Below are 19,294 nucleotides of genomic sequence, written 5' to 3' on the forward strand. Positions count from 1 at the left end.
ACTCTCAGGTCTGGACCCAGGAACACTACACTCTTGTTTCTACGATGCACCAGTTAAAAAACACTCAAGTATAATTATCAAGAAGTTCATGGTGATGAACAATTGAGAATAGTATTTACAATGTTTTAATGCAAGTTTTGATGTATGCCCATTTAAGAGATACTTATTCTTTCAGTTAAATCAGTCTTCAGCAGTGCATTCAAAGTCAACGGTCAATCAGTTAATTTTTACTTTAATATGGCTGTGTCTCATATACCAGCCAATTTGATAATTAATACATTGGTCTCATTTTCCTACAGCTTTCTTTTCAACTTGCCATTTAAGGAAGGCCTTCAAACATAGGTTGGATTTGCTCATGTAGTATTTTGTTCAAAGATCAGGTTAAAGGTCGTTTAAGTTTAAACTATGCCATTAATTTTTTTTTTTAATTTTTGACTCTGTATACTTCATGAATTATGTAGTCATTTTATAATGACATGTCTTAATGTTAGATATGATTAATCGTGATTAATTACATACATTTATGCAATTAATATTTTTAATCAATTCCCACCCCTAAATAAAACTTTACATGCGAGGAAAAAAAAAATAAGAATAAATTAGTATGTATTTATCTATCTAACATAGATATGCCAGTAACAAAAAAACGCAGTCCTTACTTCATTTTTAAGTCTTAGATATCATGGCTTCAAAGGTAAAAAGACCGCCCAGCCCCCACTGGGCATACTACACTAGCTTTTAAGGCAGCAACCCATCAGCTTGTCTAACTCTTCTTTACCTTGTGGCAAAAAAACATTCTGCAATACAAATTAGCTTTGATAAGAATTTGCTGCAGAAGAGACAAGACACTGTTTTCAAGTATACAATACTGTACTGTGATGTGTAGTTATATGTAGATTTTCTTTTATTCTTTTTTCATTGATTGTTGTTGTTCATCCCAATAGAATGCCCTCATTCGGGATTTAGAAACAACAAAAAAAATGTTTGAAGATGCACATCATGAAAAGGTAAGTCAGGTCAATATTTTCAAATCTCTTTAATTAATTTTTGGCCCAATTTTTTGGAAATCAGATAGTGGACTGAGTGTTTTTTTGAAAACGTGTATTTCATTCTTATTGTGTTGGCAACGCGGTGGTATATTGGTTTGTGTGCTGCCTCCTGGGTTTTAATTTGATTGGGTTTTCCACCCATACACCAAAACACATGTTAGGTTAATTGGAAAAAATGTAATTGTTCCAATATGAATAAGTAAGGATGCATGCACATGATAGACTAGTACCATATGCAGGGTTTTGTCCTGCCTTGTTGTTAAAACTGTTAGGTTAGGCTTCCTGTGACACTGAACTGAATGGATGGGTGATTATTACTAGAAATGAGGAATGCATTGTAAAATTTCTGATTCATTTTTTTAGGAGCAACTTGTAATTGAAATTGAAAATTTGAGAGCAGAAATTGACCAGATGAAGTTGAGAAGTAATTCTTCACTCAATCATAAGTAAGAACCCTTTACATGTTGTGTTTTAGTGACTGTGTGAAATTCTATCAATGGGGAAAGAGCCATATGTGCTTTTTAACTGTACTTAATATGTTTGTAAGTAATGTGTGAGTATATTTAAGGAAGAACAAATAATATAAGAACATAGCAAACATTTTGACAAGAACAGGCTATTCAGCCTAACAAAGCTTGCCAGTCCTAGCAATTTTTTTTTTGTCAAGAATTGAGGGGATTTTGAATATCACCTATATTCAAAATATGTTTTTATTAAACAAATTAAATCAAAATGCCCGGGAATCCTCCATCAGAAGTAGCTTTCAAATGAAAATAGAATATACATGAAAAACCAAATGCATATTTTTTTTCTTTCAGTCGTTCTCAGCTTGGTAGTACTCCAGATTTCAGGTTTCCTGTTTCTTCCTCTGTGATGGATAGTCAAACAGACCACTATAGTGCCTCAGTTTTGCGACGCCCTCAGAAAGGTCGCCTGGCTGCTCTTCGAGATGAGCCATCAAAAGTGAGATAACAAAACAGTTTATTATTAATTTACCTTTTTTGACAAGTAGTTGACTTAAAATGACTTTCATTTCCCTTAATGTGTGTGATATTAGGTATGTTTGAAGCATTTACTTTTGAGTTTCAACTGTGACTGCATGTCTTAAATGATTTCTCTTTATTTTTCAAATCTTCCTTGCTTTCTCCCTGGATAACAGAAACATGTAAGTTTATTGTAAAGATCCGTTATTGTATTGAATTTATTATTTTTACATTAAAATTGTATTTTTTTTTCATTTATTTTATATTAATATGAATTAGTGAATAGCAAGATGCCAACATCTGTTCTTAATTTTGACATCAAATTGATCAATTCTAGTGTAGTTGGTTGTTTTTTATTGAACAGACTGCAAGGTGGATAGAGGTAGTCATGAATGAATATTTTGAGAGTTCTTAACATAGTGAAATATATCATGACAGCCCGTTAATGAAATTTTATTAAAACCATAACGCTGATGTAACAAATCAACTGAGCAGTTAATTGCCTCATTGTTTCCTTTAGACTAGTCTCGTTGAAGCCAGGCATATAATATCTACATTTGGAGGTAACCATTGTGTGAATTCTGCTTAAAAACTGTGTGGGATCAATTAGACGGGTCACTGCGTATAACATTTCTAAATTAATCCAACGCTTCATGAAGCAGGTGTGGTGATTTTGAACTGCAAAAACTCAGAGGTGCTCTTGTGAACCTGGTCAGAAAGAGAACAAGCTTCTGTTTGCAACGAGCTGTCTACAAAAAAAATGTTGCTTTTACAGAGAGCGCATTGTATGTTTTAAAAAATTAAATATAACCTGATGCAAGGAAAAAAACTTTACTGCAGCATCAGATTATTGAAACTTCATTCAACTGCATTAATGGATAAATGGTAAATGTGAGTATTGTTGTTGTATATTGCAATTATTGGCAGCTATATTGATGAAAATATTAACTTCAAAACCTGCGTTTCAAGTAAACTTTGTCACACTCCATCAAGAGGTCTACCTTTAAGAGAGCTGGTAATGAAGAGCCACAGGAGATGCAGATTTCAGTAATGAGCACACTTGAATCAAGAAATGTGCCTAACAGTACCAGTAAATACAATACATAGATGAGGCTGCACAGCATCCACCGTCTGACTACATGTCCAAACAAATAAAGTAATTTAACATTACTGTCTAACTGGTAATGCAAACATGTCAAGACAAAGTAGTCACAGCATTTTAACATGTTGTATGTCCATAGACCACAGCGCATATCTAAACTGTTTTTGTTATGTCATATAGTGATGCAATAATTAAAATAACAAAGATATAGCAGACAGACAACAGTGAAGACAGCACTTCTAAAATGTGAGGAGCCCAGTAGCTGCTGTGGTCTACCTGTGTGTGCTCGTTGCAACGTGCAAAGTAATTATTACCTAGTGGTATTGAACTCCTGCATAGATAACAACAATTTTATCTTTTTACTATCTCTCATCATCAAGTCTTTTTATCAGTCTCTCTCTCTCTCTCTGAAACCCCAGTGGGGATTTAAAATGCACAGACTAGTAATTGTGGGCGGGTGTTTAAAGAAGAAGCCCTGTGGATTTAGCCTTTGCAGCAGCGGATTTTGACAATACTCACTACACACTTTTTATCAGGTTGTCCCGAGATGTGCATTGTCAAGAGAATCACATTTGGCCCCGTGAGACTAGCTTTAGATTTACATGTTATGAATGTCTCATTTTTATTTGTGTATCTTATTTATTTGGCCCGATGAAGAAATATTCCTTATTTTCAGTTGGTTAGTTATTTTTTCCTATTTCAACAATGTATTCACAAGTATAGAAAATATCAAGTCTTTTCAGCCATGGCAATACTACAGATCTCCACTTCCAAAGAGTTAATAGGTTTGAGGAAGAGTAATAAAAGGAGAATGGGAGAATGCTAAACGTGTGGCAAGTTCATTAGCACTGTCTATCGGAGATCAGTGTTTGGGGTCGCAACTCTTTGCAATTTACTGTATGTTTATGGACCTAGACTTTGATATAGTTAGAAAACATGTGACATTCGCATGAGACACTAAAATTATAGGAATAGCAAATACTATGATGGCAGCAAAAGCAGTTCAAAAAAGATCTTGTGTATCTCCATAACAAAGTGCATACTTTTAAAATGTCATTTAATGCAGAGAAGTGAAAAGCGCAGCTGAAGGAACATTAACTATAAACGCAATATAAGCAATGGTATCCTACAAGAAGCAACCTCTGAAAGAGGTTACATTGACACAACTTGATACAACCTTCCTATCGTCTAGGTAATGTGCAAAAGCAATTTAAAGGGCAGAGAAAAAATATTTGGATATCATCTAAAACCGGTTGAGTACTACATAAATCAATAGATCAGACTCTGTTTTGGTGAAACTGCATTTGTAATACTGTATTCATATCTGGTCACCAAGTTATAAATAGAACCTCCTAGCTGTTCTGGAAGCTGTGCATAGAAGAGAAAAAATAATCCATCACTGATCTCAAGAGTTTATCTTGCTCTGGCTGACTAAGAAGTTAAAGAAACATGTTCAATCTTGACCCGAAGGATGCATGGAGACCTAATCCATGCCTTTAAAAATGGTATCCATAAAACTGATCGTGAAACCACATACTTAGACACTGGTGAAAAGTAAGAGAAAATGTATTTAAGACTGAAGTCATAAAGCACGTCTTCACATAAAGTTCTGTCTATCTGTAGTTGATCTTGGTAATCTGGAACCAACTACTAAGTTATGTAGTTGAAGCAGAAACATGTAACCTCAGAACATATCAGGATAAAAAAATAGGGAAAACCTAGATCACCAACTGAGCTTGAAAGTTTTCAGTCATTTGTGAATGTTCTTATGTAGGAATTATGTTCAGTATATGGTTTTATTTTTTAGTCTGCTTCTCTTAAGTTGTATACCTCTTTAGGTATTAGCTGGTTATTAAATTTATTATATATAAGCAGAAAGATTATTCTAATCCAAAGTTTACATTATGAAGTTACAAAGAAATTTTTGGTAGGCCACATTATTGAGTGATAATTTAGTATCTCTTTTATGATGCATTTTGTTGGCTCCTGATTGGATAGACATTTCCATCCCTGTCAGATTTTATCACGAAAGTAAAGCATTATTTCCTTTTAACAAACAACAAATTTTATCTTTGTATAGCATCCATCCTAAGCCACTTTACAGGTATGCTACATAGTACTTGATTGCATATTTGAACATTGTGTGCAGTAGCAGATTAAGTGACTTATGTTTTTCCACAAGATGTTAATCTTGAATTATTTTATTGACATCTTTTACAAAATGTTTGCAGTTATTGACATTTTGCATGTGTCAATGTCTAAGTGACTTAAGCTGTAATGTGTTCTTTGGTGTGATTTTTATTTTTATTTTTTTTGGCAAGGTACAGACGCTCAATGAGCAAGAATGGGAACGAGTGCAGCAAGCTAATGTCTTAGCAAATGTGGCACAAGCATTTGAAAGTGATGTTGATATGTCTGATGTTGAGGATGATAGAGAGACAATTTTTAGTTCTGTTGATCTGCTATCTCCAAGTGGTCAAGCTGATGCCCAAACATTAGCAATGATGCTTCAAGAGCAATTGGATGCTATTAATAATGAAATTCGGTATGTAAAGTTTAGTTTCCAAATGTATGGTAAAATAATTAAATTACTAAACCTACAATTCTAATGTTAATGTTAAATCTATATTGTCTGATGCTTACTTATTGATAAACTTCATGCAACCTGCATGTTTTCACGTTGTGGCATGGGTTATTAGTGAATTTTCTAACCACCACCACCCCCCTTATCTGATAACACTAGTAATAAACGCACATCTTTTAATTTTGACGCTCCTTTTATTTAAAGCTTCCTATTACATTTTAAAAATGCTTCATATTTTCTGTTAATTGTAAGCTGACTTATTTCAGGATGATTCAGGAAGAGAAAGAGACAACAGTCCTGCGGGCAGAAGAAATCGAAAGCAGAGTGGGCAGTGGAAGCTTAGACAATCTTGGAAGCAGGTTTAGGTCCATGAGTTCCCTCCCTCCTTCCTTTACTGGTTCCTCTTTGGCAGGATCATCTCCTCCAGGTAGTGGGAGTTCAACCCCAAGAAGAGCCCCACGTAGTCCAGCACGAGAAGTTGATCGGCTTGGCATCATGACTTTGGTAAGTCAAAAAAAAAAATCAAGCTTCTTGTGCTTTTTTTTTTTTTTTTGTACATAACATTTTCACTCATATTGTTTTAAGGTATTTCCTCAGGAATGAAGGCTCTATTAAATTAGTTTGACCTAACCTTTATTTAATAAAAAAAAAAAAAAAGAGAGCCTATGAAGTCACACAGAAGGATCACAAAGAAGACTGGCATTGAACTTGTACCTGCTTTACAACAGTTTAAAGTATAATACTTCACTCATTATCTCAGTTCTTTGCATTCCAGAATAAATGCTGTGTGACATCTATTGAAATGGAAAAGAATGTACTAAACATCAGGGTTATATCCTGGTTTTTGTCAGCTTGAATAAACACACAAATATTGCTTGCATTGCCAACCTTAAATTGATTCTGAATTGATGTATGTGTTAGTGTGCTCTGTGACTGATAGGCACTCTGTCAAGGCAGGTGTGGACTCTGAGCCGTAATTGTTGGAGTCAAAAATAGATGAGTGAATCTCCTCTTTCTCAGTTCTAATTTAATTGATAATGTTATGTTCTTTGTGTTGTATGTATTATTGTGAAAACTGAAAAATCTGATTACATTTCAACATGTTGTCAAATGAAACAATAGAATAGTTTGCATTGTATTTCTCAGAGGTCAGCAAAAAACTGGTACATGTTATGGAAAATCAGACAAAGCTTAACTTCAGTTTAAAAATGAAATCTTGCATAGTTTTGTTGCATTATGATTTTGTTGACCACTGCTAGTCAGCAGAGAGAGCAATTTTAAATCACATTTTCATAAACTGAGACGTTTCATGTAGATTTGCACCAATACATACTCCACATCCTGGATAAAACTAGCATTCAGGTGAATATTGATATACATGCCTAAATTCAATGCCGATGGGAACGGTGTAGCAAAAGAAATGGCAAATATGTTGGCATATGACTAGAATATATGGTGCTTGTAAGAACACTGAAGATATGCATATTTGGATTTACAAAAAAAAAAAAAAAAGTCCTGGGCGACTTTCCAATCCTGGTTGTTACTCACCATTTTTAAACGTAGGTCATAACCCAGGCTGGTATTACAGTTATAGATAGTGTGAAACGTCTCTTCCAGGTTCCCAAAGTCGAGCAGCGACTTTGATGACAAAGTAGGGTCTAACTTTGAGCCAAACCTGTAGTAAAGTAAAATCTACAGTCTACAGAACAATGTCCATTTTAAGACCAAAGCAAAAAAATTAGGAAAATTTTTACTGCACACAGAAAGGGGGCTTCCTCTCTATCATTGCAGTCCTAGTTTTCTGTGTTGGTGCTAAGCTTTAGTTACCGTCTATGTTCAAGTGTCCTCGTTTTTCTATTGCAAGGAATGTTACAGATGAGTGGTACAGGTTATGGTCTGAAACTGTGCCCTTGTTCCTTGCTGACTACAAGGTAAAGACTGAATGAGTCTCTACTTAGAATAACAAAAAATAAGATGTTGTGGCTGTGCCCTAAGTAACCATTTAATTGATCAAGGTGGTGCAAACTGCAGTCATTGTAAATAAATTCAGTATTTAAAGTTTAAGTGTTTGGTTTGCTTAAGTTTCTTAAAAGTAAAACTGAGGCAAAGTACTTAGAAATGTTTCACTCTTGTGAGAATTGAGTGCCACTGTTCATAATAGCAAATAGTACAATGGCTGGAATAAAATGGAAAAAGGCTGCATGTTTAACTGTAGATGTGATGGGTATTGTGTATGAACATGACGCAAGGCTATGAATTTTTTTCCTTATTGCATTTTCTAATATTATTTGAGCATTATTCAGAGTAAAATGATTCGTGGTTATGTTTGAATACCTGTGAGTTTTAAATAATTAATGTCTTCCCTTAGTTTTACTGTATTTTTGGAATATAGATGTAGATGTGGATCATGCACTGCTAGTGTTTTTTTGCAGTATGTGGTGCATGTAAATGAGGCTGTATATGCATTTAGAAACCAGAAATTGATGTTTGATTTGCCTTATTTTCTTAATTTTTGTTTTATTTTATTTTATTTTTTTAGCCACCCTATGATTCATTTTTTATCCAGACATCAGTCCCCCAACAGACTATAGTATATTCATCCAGTCCCTCTCCTTATTCGACCACTTCGTTTAGTGATTCTTCACGCAGCTCTCAGGTACACTATGTGAAGTGAATTAAAAAATCAAAACTATAAAGTTCTTCAGAGACTTGAACATTTCCATGCATAGCTATTATATGATGTCATAATAATGCAAGCTTTCTTCCAGTATTGCCTTTCAGAATTAAATTCTTCGGCTTTACCTTTCTTGCTTTAGTACTGATACCAGTGTGATAAATCATAAACCTGTCATTTTTAAGTTTACCAAATTCAGTGTATTGCACGAACTGGAAAAAAAGAATAAGTATTGAATAAAAACATTGCTTATTTTTAATTGAGAAGCAGAATCATTGAGAGGCTTGTTTCTCTGGTTTTGACTCCTGTTCTTAATTTCATTCCTTTTTCTTAACCTTTAGCCCTTTAATTCTTAAGAAACAAAGCTGTAATATGTTATAGAATTAAAATGAATCCTAATGCAGTTTTCAAATTCTTACCAAAAGTCCAATAAAGCACAAAGTTTGCTTATCTGTGCAAGAATCTAATAAAACATTAATAATGACACACCATTGTCGGTGCTTGTTTGAAATATTCAGGGCATGTTAGCAAAACATTTTTAAAATGAGCTAATAATGTCACTCATCCGTGCAATAACAACACGTTTAATTAAACATGAACATTTATAATTTTTATTTTGTTGGTTTTTAGATTCTAAGGTGCTTTTCAGGGCAGACATATTCCTAGTTCTTGCCAAGAGGAGTATTTGCTTATATGTTATGTTGGAAGTTCTAATTTTTAAAATTGTTCCAACATCCCATAGTTGTGAGCATTGTTATTTTAATGAGTGACATTTTTGGTTTTCCCCACTAAATGGGAGTATTTGATTTAGCTGTTACAGTAGTCATGTTAATTATGTTGACATTAAAAATTATTCCGGGTAACACCATTTTATACTTGACTAGATGTACATTGTTGCCTAATTAGTTTTAGTAGATTTTAGGATTAAATACACATTTCATTATTCTCTAACAAAAAATGCTAACTGAAAATTGGTTATTTCCCTCCTATTATGTAATTAAAACAACAATGGCCAAAGTTCTAATTAATGTTTTACTTTATTTTTAAGAAATCCTTTGTAATATGTTCATATATAATAAGGCATTCTCTAAAGCTTGTATCCTCACAATTATCCTATTTCACATAAAGGCTAATTTCAAGAATAGAGATTTGAACATAATTAGATGTCTCTGTGGTAAATGGTTCAGTGTTTTAAAGCATTTTGCCATGAAGTGTAGAAAAGTCACTAGACATAAAGAAATTACAGTGAATTGAAAAGGTATCCGCTGATAGAATAATGAAGTGCCAAACAGTGCATCATGCTTTGCTCATGAGATTTGATTTGAGTTCCTAGAGCAGTGTTCTGCTTGTTTGAAAACTACATTTGAATCATTAAATAATTGGCTTCCAGTGGAAGGTTAATATTCAAAATGGAGAGATTCAAACAACATTCCCTGTCAGAGATTTTAATGGGTTTAGGTGATTAATTGGCTGGTGAATGTCAAATTGTAAACGCTGTCCTATAACTGATAGATAGATAGATAGATAGATAGATAGATAGATAGATAGATAGATAGATAGATAGATAGATAGATACTTTATTAATCCCAAGGGGAAAATCACATACTCCAGCAGCAGCATACTGACAAAGAACAATACCAAATTAAAGAGTGACAACAATGCAGGTATACAGACAGACAATAACTTTGTATAATGTTAACATTTATCCCCCCAACCCCCCCCCAGGGGGTGGAATTGAAGAGTTGCATAGTGTTGGGGAGGAATGATCTCCTCAATCTGTCAGTGGAGCAGGACATTGATAGCATTGATATTACATATAACATTGATAGCAGTGATTCATGATTGAAATGAAATTGGAGTGTCTAATGAAAAGAAAGTTGAAATGTAATTCCTTGCTGCATTATACTCAAAGTATATTAAATCGACTTAAATACATGCCTCATTTCAGACAGAGAATATTATAATAGCTTTTATCTATGCAGCATTTCCTATTTAAAAAATAAATAAAACCAAGGTAGGTTCCTGTGGGTACTGTCTATATTGATTAAAGCTGTGGTTTCAGCTGGTAGCCAGAGATAACTTATGAGTTCATGCAGAAGTTCCCCAAGGCAACAATTTAGACAAAATTTTTAAGGCTATGGGATTTCTGTGAGGTAATGAGCATTGTTATCGATTTTTACACAAAAAATTAATAGTTAAAAACGTCAACAGGTCCTCATCACCTTCACTCTTCTCCCTTTCATTACTTTTGTGCACTATAGTGCATAAATTACTGTATGTTGGTACAGAGGAAACCAAAGAAGGCTCTGTCCTCTTGTAAACGGTAAATTTGAAGAAATGTTGGCTTAATATTTTTAAGGAACTGAACCATTTTTTAAAGTGGGTACTCCGTACAAAATTTACATTGTAGGCTGATACCAAGAACTGTACGAGTGCTTTCATTAATCTAAATTTCCCCATGGGAATAATAGTTTATCTAATCTAATTAGGAAAAAAGGATGGTGCTACAAAATCAAAAACAAATATATGAGAACTGTACAATTTTTATTTAATAAGCTATAGCTAATTAAATATATTGTCTTTATTTTAAGAAAGAGTAAACCTACTTAAATATTTTAATAATAAAATTAATAACTCTTAAGTCTTTATTTAGCCAACAATAGACACAAATTAGTAGCATAGTAGAGTGAAATTCTTTATTGCATCTTTTCTCAAATAAGTGAAAGAAATGCAGCTCTGACAGACAACAAGAAGATTGCTTTGTACAGCATGTTTGTGTTGGTTTATTATCAATATATTTTTGTTTGGTTGTGGTAAGTCTGTAAAGAATGACATGTTTATGTCTTGTACAGCGTTGCTGAAGCAATTAAAAACTGCTTTGGTGAAGGTGGTACTTGAAAACACTGCCCCTGACCAAAACCGGAACACTCTACCATCAGAAGTTCATATTTTTTTCTCTGACAAAAAATGTTTTTTTCTCATGAAGCAACATCTGTTAGTGTGCATTAGTAGTGTCCAAAACATGCAGACATTGAGAGCAGAAGGTTGTGCTAAGAAGTCTTTTAAATATAAATTGAGACACTTAGTGTCATAATGGATTTTAGAAATTTAAATAACTGAATATTGTAAAGGTTGCATTATGATTTTTCTTGTTCTTCATTTTTAGCCTATTCATATTTTTGAATATTTATAAGTAATCTGATTTTTAAATTCCCAGTGTTAACATTTATAGAGTCAGCTCCTCTCTTTAAAATTTTTCACATAAGTATTTGTGGTGTTAATTGCTTTGGTTTTTTTTTTTATCTGAAATTTTTACAAACTGAAGACATGGCTTCATTTGCATTTGAAATTTATTGGGAGATATGATGTATTAGAAATGCAACAAGCAAAGAATAAAAGGTGGTGCAAGCAAAATTAAGAGGGACTGGAAGCATCAAGGGGTTACATGGGTTGAATTCAGTGCAGTAGCAACAGTGCATAGATATGTTATATTTAAAGCCAAAGCAGAACTCTCGTCGTCAGTCCCTTCACTGTCGGAACAGGCATAACAGCATGTTACAATTAAGTAATTTAGTTTATCGTTTTTCTATGAAGTGGCTATTTTGTTATTAGAATAAGTGTAGTTTCTTCATTAGTGGCATCTCTGCATAAACATTGGCTGCAACCGCCAATACATAACTACATAATGGAGAGACTTGAAACTTTGAATTTTATTTCAAATACTAGCTGATTACCCAGTGGCTTTGCTCACTGAGTGCAAGGGAAAAAAATAAAATGTAGTCTATAAGTTATTAAACAGTAAAACATTAACATTTAAGAAGTAAAGATACATTGAGCACTTCTGGTGTGGTTTCGGGTAAACTACATTTTAAAGGCGGTATAACACAACAGGTAAGTAGTACTAACAGCAGCTAAAATGTATTTGGATCATCTGTCGTTTAGTAGATCCCTTTTGAAAGGCGGTACACGACCGCTGTGGTATAGAAATTACATTTTCTATGTGATCGTCCAAATTTCTGCCTGACAACCTTGCACTATGTGCCTGTGATTTAAGAGAAAAATAATTCTGATAACTGTGGACGCTGCCCTTCCATGCTTAATGGGCAGAATGTCCAAACAATTCACATGTCCAACACTTTACATGAAGAGGTCTGTACATCTTCTTAGATGTAAACTCTCCATCTTCTTAAAATAATTGATCACAAAAGCAACCTTGAATGTTGCGGGGTTTTAGTGACCCGAACACACCTTAAGGGACAGTAAATAGTCGTGCAGGGCAATTTACAAACAGAGTCCTGCTTCGATGGCACCAATTACACTCATTCGCAAAGATTTTCACTCTCTCAGGAGCCAACGGGGCACTTTAAGTGTCACAAACAGTGCGAGAAGAGAGGACGCTGTCCAAAACTGTGAAGCTCTCGACCTGGCGGAGCAGCCGGACATTCCACGCCTCCCAGCATCCACTTTGTTCTCACGACCCCTCGACACTGAAGGCGGTCTCATCTTCACATAGTTTACAGCTCGGTTCAGTTAAAAAGTAGAAAGACGCAAAGCTGTTTTCCTCATCTCTTCTACTGTCAAGTACTGCGACGCGGGGAGCACTTCTATGGGATAGATCGGCGTGTTTGTGTTTGCTTGTTTTAAATGTCAGTAAAATAACTCTCACACAAATAACAATTCGTAAAGACGATATAAAAATGGCGTCCACAAACTAAGTGATTAGTTCCTGTATCATAATATGTTCAGTGGTCATAAGTAATTTCCGTTTCAAGCACTAAAAGAATTTTATATATATATATATAGATTAGAGGTGTGTGTGTGTAACAGAAGTACAGATATATTCTAACTTAAAATTAGTATGAGACAGCTCTAGTGGAAATGACTCTGCTTGAACACAGTCATACACTTACGGACATAATAAGTGGTACTTGTGAGCCATGTGTTTAACTAGAATTGCTTTGCACATTCAGTGTCTGCTGTGCACCATTTCTCTTTTGTATGAATAGAAGATTCCAGTCACTTAATGATTTACTTCCAGCTAGACGGTAAACGTATTAGCCATTATAAAAGCAAGTTCTCAGCAGGGCATTGACTGGATAGCTACAGTACATTCAGTGAGATCCAGCTCATCATAGTTGAGGACTTAGAACTGGAGTCATTTGCTAATGTAAGAGGAAACTATGACTCCCTTTACATGAACTATGTAATATTTAGATAATTTGAAGTGCTGAACTCCTGGCTGGATACTGGTGGTTTGTTATGAGACTTCATCTAGGACAGCCAGGATATCTAGGGAATTTTCAGAATTATGTAGAAGACATTTGACTACCTGTTTATATAACCTGTTTGTGACAAATTAGACTATTTGAACTAGGGATGTTCTGTACAGCCAATACAACTTTTTTTGTCCCCAGGGGGAAATTTGGCTTTTTACAGAAGCTTGTTAAATAAATATATAAGAAGAGAGACAATAAGAAATATCAACGTTCTGTAAAAGGCTACTGTTCTCACAGCATGAAGTCCTGAAGTATTCTAGAAATTCAGGGTTCTTCCACTGTGTTCCCTTATGATGTAAATAAGAATAGCAATCAGTCCTATCGTGCAGCTTTCATTTTTACATGAACATTTATTAAACCTTTGTGGTGGTACAAAGACTGGAAGAATGCCAAAATAATGGTTGGGGCACCAGCCTGGTAACCCCTGTTTTAATAAACAAAAAAGAAACTGGCAAAATGAAGTGGGTATTTTAGCACAGCAAAGGCTTCACTACCAAGTGCTGCTCTTCCTGAGGGTGTGGAGTTCCCCCGAGCTCTGTCTCATGGGAAATCTCAGGTTGAAATGACAACATTTTTCAAGTTGCTGGTTGTAATAAATACCTCTACATCCGGAAAAGGGGCTGGGCTTGGATTGCCCATCTAGGCAGGTACATCCTCTACAATGTGTGATTTGGAATGGTGGGTGAGAAAAGAAAGTTTGTTAGGTCTAGGGCCCCCTACCATCTAGGACCCTTCAGCTGTACTCTGTGTGCACACATTACACCTTTGAATATTTACGTTTTTAACACACTATCTGCCCTGTTAAACAAGCAGAACATGATTAAAGCCAATGAAAACTTGTTGGTGTTTAGTATCCATATGTTTGATGTTAATTAACCATGTGAGAAAATCGTCCAGTGTGCATCATTGGTCAAACTTGGCTTGTAAAGCCATGTTGCAGTTCAGGAACACGGACAGGAGCAAACTTTGGCTAGTTAAGACAGAAGCAAGCCATGCATGCTTATAATTCAATGCGGTGTTGCTTGGAAGAGGCATATGATTACAGCATCTCTTGCACATGTTGAAAACTCACCTTTTCATGAAGCAAAAGGAATCAAAATAGTTTCTAAATATCACTTCTGAGATTATCTATTGCGAGAATCTCTTCTGCTAGTTCAATGTCTTCTGCCACTACATGTATTTTACAATCAGTGTGTCTGCTAATATAATAAAACTGGAGGAACTGGAATAGAAACTACAAAGCCAACATCAAGCAATAAGGGTCAAGAAGCCAAAAAGTTATTTTGTAAATGGTCGGCTTATATCATTAAACAAGTATTTTATATACACAAACTGTATGTTAATCTTTTAAAATTCATTCCAGTAGTTCATATTAGAAATTGTGTTCTTGCTAAAATATTAAAGCAGTTTGTTTAGTTTGCACTTTTTGCACACTTTGTACTGTACAGATTTTACACACACACATTTATCATCTCTTTACTTTCAATTTGAAATCTAGCCAATGACTTGAAATTAGGTACAGTCTCTGGTGCTATGTGATTATCATTAAAATTGACAGTAAGAGCCTGGAATTTATTTAGTTTTCAAGTTACATGTAGCATTATCAGAAGGTCCAATAGATATTTACTGGTAACGGTGCTGGCAGCATACCTCTTGGGATGCTTTCCTCCATTTTCTTGTCATTGCCCTTATTTGAGCAAATTACCACTTCACAACTGTTCTTTGTTATAAAAATTTAAAAGTATGACCACAAGCGTGTGTACACAGTGTAAAGTTTATCTCCATATTTGCAGTCAAGGAACCGTTATGTAAAGTCTAGATATATTTTGAAAAATGTAGCTTCTTCACAATTTAATCTCTGATTGCTTATTAACATTAGATATTTAGTTTACATATTCCTTTTTATTTGAACGAGAGCTGGTATACCTTTTAATAAAAAACGAATTCTTGCAAGAAAATTGTGATGTAGATAATTTCTTCAATTGGCCAAATTTTAGATTTTGAATTGAGTTTAGTTTCAGGTAAAGCCTAAAATTATGAAATTATTGAATTTTTAATATGCATTCTACAATCCTAAATGTATTTTTATGTTATTTATTAAACAATACATATAATCTGAACTGTGTTGTTGGGGGGGGTAAATCATTCTAGTGTTAATCTTTTATTGCCACTGAGGTTTGATTGCTGTTTGTTATTATTCATCTACAAATGAATAACACTCATTGCACTTCGTATTTTTTAATGTGACTTTTAAAACAGTGTTTGCTCATCTGCTGAAGTTTGTTTAGAGTCTCTGTACCCTAGTGATGTACTATGAAACTGTCTTTTGGGTACAGTGTTGGTGAAAAATCTTTTCATGTTATGGAAATGACATCTTTCAAATGTTCTGCACTTTGGTCATTTCATGCTGCTCTCCTGAGCAAAACAATCTTATTTTTTCCTTATACAAATCAAACATTTATGATTATTTGTTTTTTGTAATATAATTGCATGGTTGTTCTGTGCTTAACATTCCAGAATTTTTACATTGTTGGGAGCTTAATGTTACACTTTAGATTTTAGCCAAATCTTCAATACATATTTTTGTCATTGTACGTAATTACTTTTTAGGACCATCATTTGCACAAGAGGGCAACTTCTCAAATACTAGTTTCAAATAAATTATATTTCACAAATACTAAATGGCTTACACTCTGTAACAAGTTCAATGAAATTTTATCTACTTTTACAAATTAGCTTATTTAGTGACTTTCATGTCTAATTGGCACCTATATGGGGATTTGTTTCACTTATGATGAGAAAAAGTAACTGTTTTGAGGTGTTTGTAAACTAAAGATTGCTTAGTGCAAGATATGCTGGTGTTTTTCTGTTTGTAATTATTTTAGAAATATACATTCAGAAGGAGTAGCATGGAATAAGCTTTTGAAAAGCTTTTTAAGCACTACTGTATATAAACAATGCTCACTCCCATTGTTTTTATATACAAATCTGTTTAAACAAAAAAAAAAAAAGAGTAGCATGAGTATTTTTCATGGAATATGCAATTTATTTATGCAGAATTAAGACTGACATTTAAATATTCAAAACTGACTAGAAAACTCTATAGTCCATTACTGCGTGTTCTAATATGCAACATCTCATTTTTGATACACACACAATGGCCTGTTCATGTAAGTGAGGATGTGTGTGTTGTGTTTTTTTGGTCATCCATGAAAAATACAGTCCTTGGTTCAATAAGGAGTAACCTTTTTAAAATACAATCTGATTACTTTAGCCTCAGTTTCCAACAAAGGAACCCAATGACATACAACTCTAATTCCATGTTTGTATCAGAAAGGAAATGTGGCTAGATTGTCTGTCTCTGTCTGTCTCTGTCTGTCTCTGTCTGTCTGTCTGTCTCAAGCAGAGACTAATTTACATCTCCTATGCAAATAGAGCATTCTGCTATGCCTGAACTATCCACCTGCACCCAATGTGGTGTAGTGATAAAGGCTTTGGGCTGGGTTTATGGGTTAAAATCCTGCTACTGACGCACTGAAAAAGTCACCTAACCTGCTTGGGCTCCAATTGGAAAAACAAAAGAAAATTAACAAATTGTGTCGCAAATGTTCTAAGCTGCCTTGGATAAAGCATCAGCCAAATAAGTAAATGTTTTACATACACGTAATGTACCTCATGATGACCTTGTTTTAGATGATTCTTCACTAGACTGCCAGACATACTGAAAGAGGACTAACAGGAACAGAAAATCCTTTGAACTTGCTCACTGTTGTGATATAACTTGTATATTTGGTGTATGACTTTTTCCAGGATGCCTTGGAGGATCAGATACATTGTAGCGGTGTAGAGGTTTTTTTTTTTATCCACACCAACTACAACACATGCAGTTTAAGTGACATACTCAGGGCACACAATTAGTCACAGATAGGAACTCAACTGACAGTCTTAGGGTTTCAGGTTCAAAGCCTTATCCACTACACCAAACTGCTTCCAAGGTAGTAATAATAAGTTAAATTTATTGAGCGCCTTTCACAAATCCAAGGTTGCTTTACATACAGAGTAAAAAAAAAAAAATTACACAGATGACAAAAGTTCGTAGAAGAGGAAAGTTTTCAGTTGAGATTTAAAAGTGCAGAAATCTCGGAGAGACTGAGGAAGAGAGTTCCAGAGTTGAGGGGTTATAGCACTGAAGGACCTGCCTCCCAGGGTGGAGAGTCTGGTGTGTGGGACAGTAAGGAGATTACTACTCGAGGACCTGAGAGAGCGACAAGAAGTGTAAGGAGCTAGTAGCTGAGTGAGGTAGAGGGGGGCAAGGTTATGTAGGGCTTTGAAGGTGAGAAGCAGAATCTTGAATTTAAACCTTGATGGAACCGATATCCAGTGAAACCGGGAGAGAACAGGGGAGATGTGAGCAAAACGCTTTGTGTGGGTGAGGACTGTAGCTGCTGTATAGATTTTGCAGGGAGACCAATGAATAGGGAATTACAATAATCAATACGAGACATTATGAAACAATGAACCTGATTTTGGGCATCATTACAGGACAGAAATGGATGGAGGCAGTCAATGTTACAGAGATGATAGAATGAAATTTTGGAAAGAGAATCAATGTAGATAAGGGCTGTTCGGTCCCTGTACAACCGGTGTCAGAACTTGGTCTGCATTGCAGGCAGTAATTCGAACCCGTTTCCAGTGAGAGTTGGACTCCGCCAGGGTTGCCCTTTGTCACCGATTCTGTTCATAACTTTTATGGACAGAATTTCTAGGCACAGCCAGGGCGTTGAGGGAGTCCGGTTTGGTGGACTCAGGATTGGGTCGCTGCTTTTTGCAGATGATGTCCTGTTTGCTTCATCAGGCCGTGATCTTCAGCTCTCTCTGGATCGGTTTGCAGCTGAGTGTGAAGCGACTGGGATTTGAATCAGCACCTCCAAATCCGAGACCATGGTCCTCAGCCGGAAAAGGGTGGAGTGCCGTCTCAGGGGTGGCGGGGGGATGAGATCCTGCCCTAAGTGGATGAGTTCAAGTATCTCAGGGTCTTGTTCACGAGTGAGGGAAGAATGGAATGTGAGATCGACAGCCGGATCGGTGCGGCGTTCGCAGTAATGCAGGCTCTGCATCGGTCTGTCGTAGTGAAAAAGGAGCTGAGCCATAAGGCAAAGCTCTCAATTTACCAGTTGATCTATATTCCTACCCTCACCTATGGTCATGAGCTATGGGTAGTGACCGAAAGAACGAGATCACGAATACAAATGGCTGAAATGAGTTTCCTCCGCAGGGTGTCTGGGCTTTCCCTTAAAGATAGGGTGAGAAGCTCAGTCATCCAGGATGGATTCAGAGTAGAGCCGCTGCTCCTCCGCGTCGAGAGAAGTCAGATGAGGTGGCTCGGGCATCTGATCAGGATGCCTCCTGGACGCCTCCCTGGTGAGGTGTTCCGGGCACATCTAACCGGAAGGAGACCCCCGGGGAAGACCCAGGATACGCTGGAGGGACTATGTCTCCCAGCTGGCCTGGGAACGCCTTGGGATTCCCCCGGAAGAGCTAGAAGTAGTGGCCGGGGAGAGGGAAATCTGGGCATCTCTGCTCAAGCTGCTGCCCCCGCGACCCGATCTCGGATAAGCGGAAGAGG

General features: G+C 35.7%; 1 protein-coding gene across 16 annotated transcripts in view; it reads left to right on the plus strand.

Annotated features, from left to right (window-relative positions):
* The window catches only part of LOC114645898 (liprin-alpha-1-like), a 177,950-nt gene that overhangs the window by 118,750 nt on the left and 39,906 nt on the right, over positions 1–19,294 (plus strand). For 9 of the 16 annotated variants that reach the window (XM_028793808.2, XM_051922091.1, XM_051922098.1 and 6 more), the window contains exons 12-17: positions 945–1,007; positions 1,413–1,495; positions 1,868–2,012; positions 5,456–5,679; positions 5,985–6,222; positions 8,258–8,374. In XM_028793808.2, the coding sequence (XP_028649641.2) occupies positions 945–1,007; positions 1,413–1,495; positions 1,868–2,012; positions 5,456–5,679; positions 5,985–6,222; positions 8,258–8,374 (870 nt within the window). The remainder of the gene's footprint in view (positions 1–944; positions 1,008–1,412; positions 1,496–1,867; positions 2,013–5,455; positions 5,680–5,984; positions 6,223–8,257; positions 8,375–19,294) is intronic. The other 7 variants (XM_028793809.2, XM_051922100.1, XM_051922101.1 and 4 more) reach the window with 3 other exon arrangements.

The sequence above is a fragment of the Erpetoichthys calabaricus genome, chromosome 2, assembly GCF_900747795.2.
Source record: "Erpetoichthys calabaricus chromosome 2, fErpCal1.3, whole genome shotgun sequence".
In the NCBI taxonomy this organism is placed as follows: domain Eukaryota; kingdom Metazoa; phylum Chordata; class Cladistia; order Polypteriformes; family Polypteridae; genus Erpetoichthys; species Erpetoichthys calabaricus.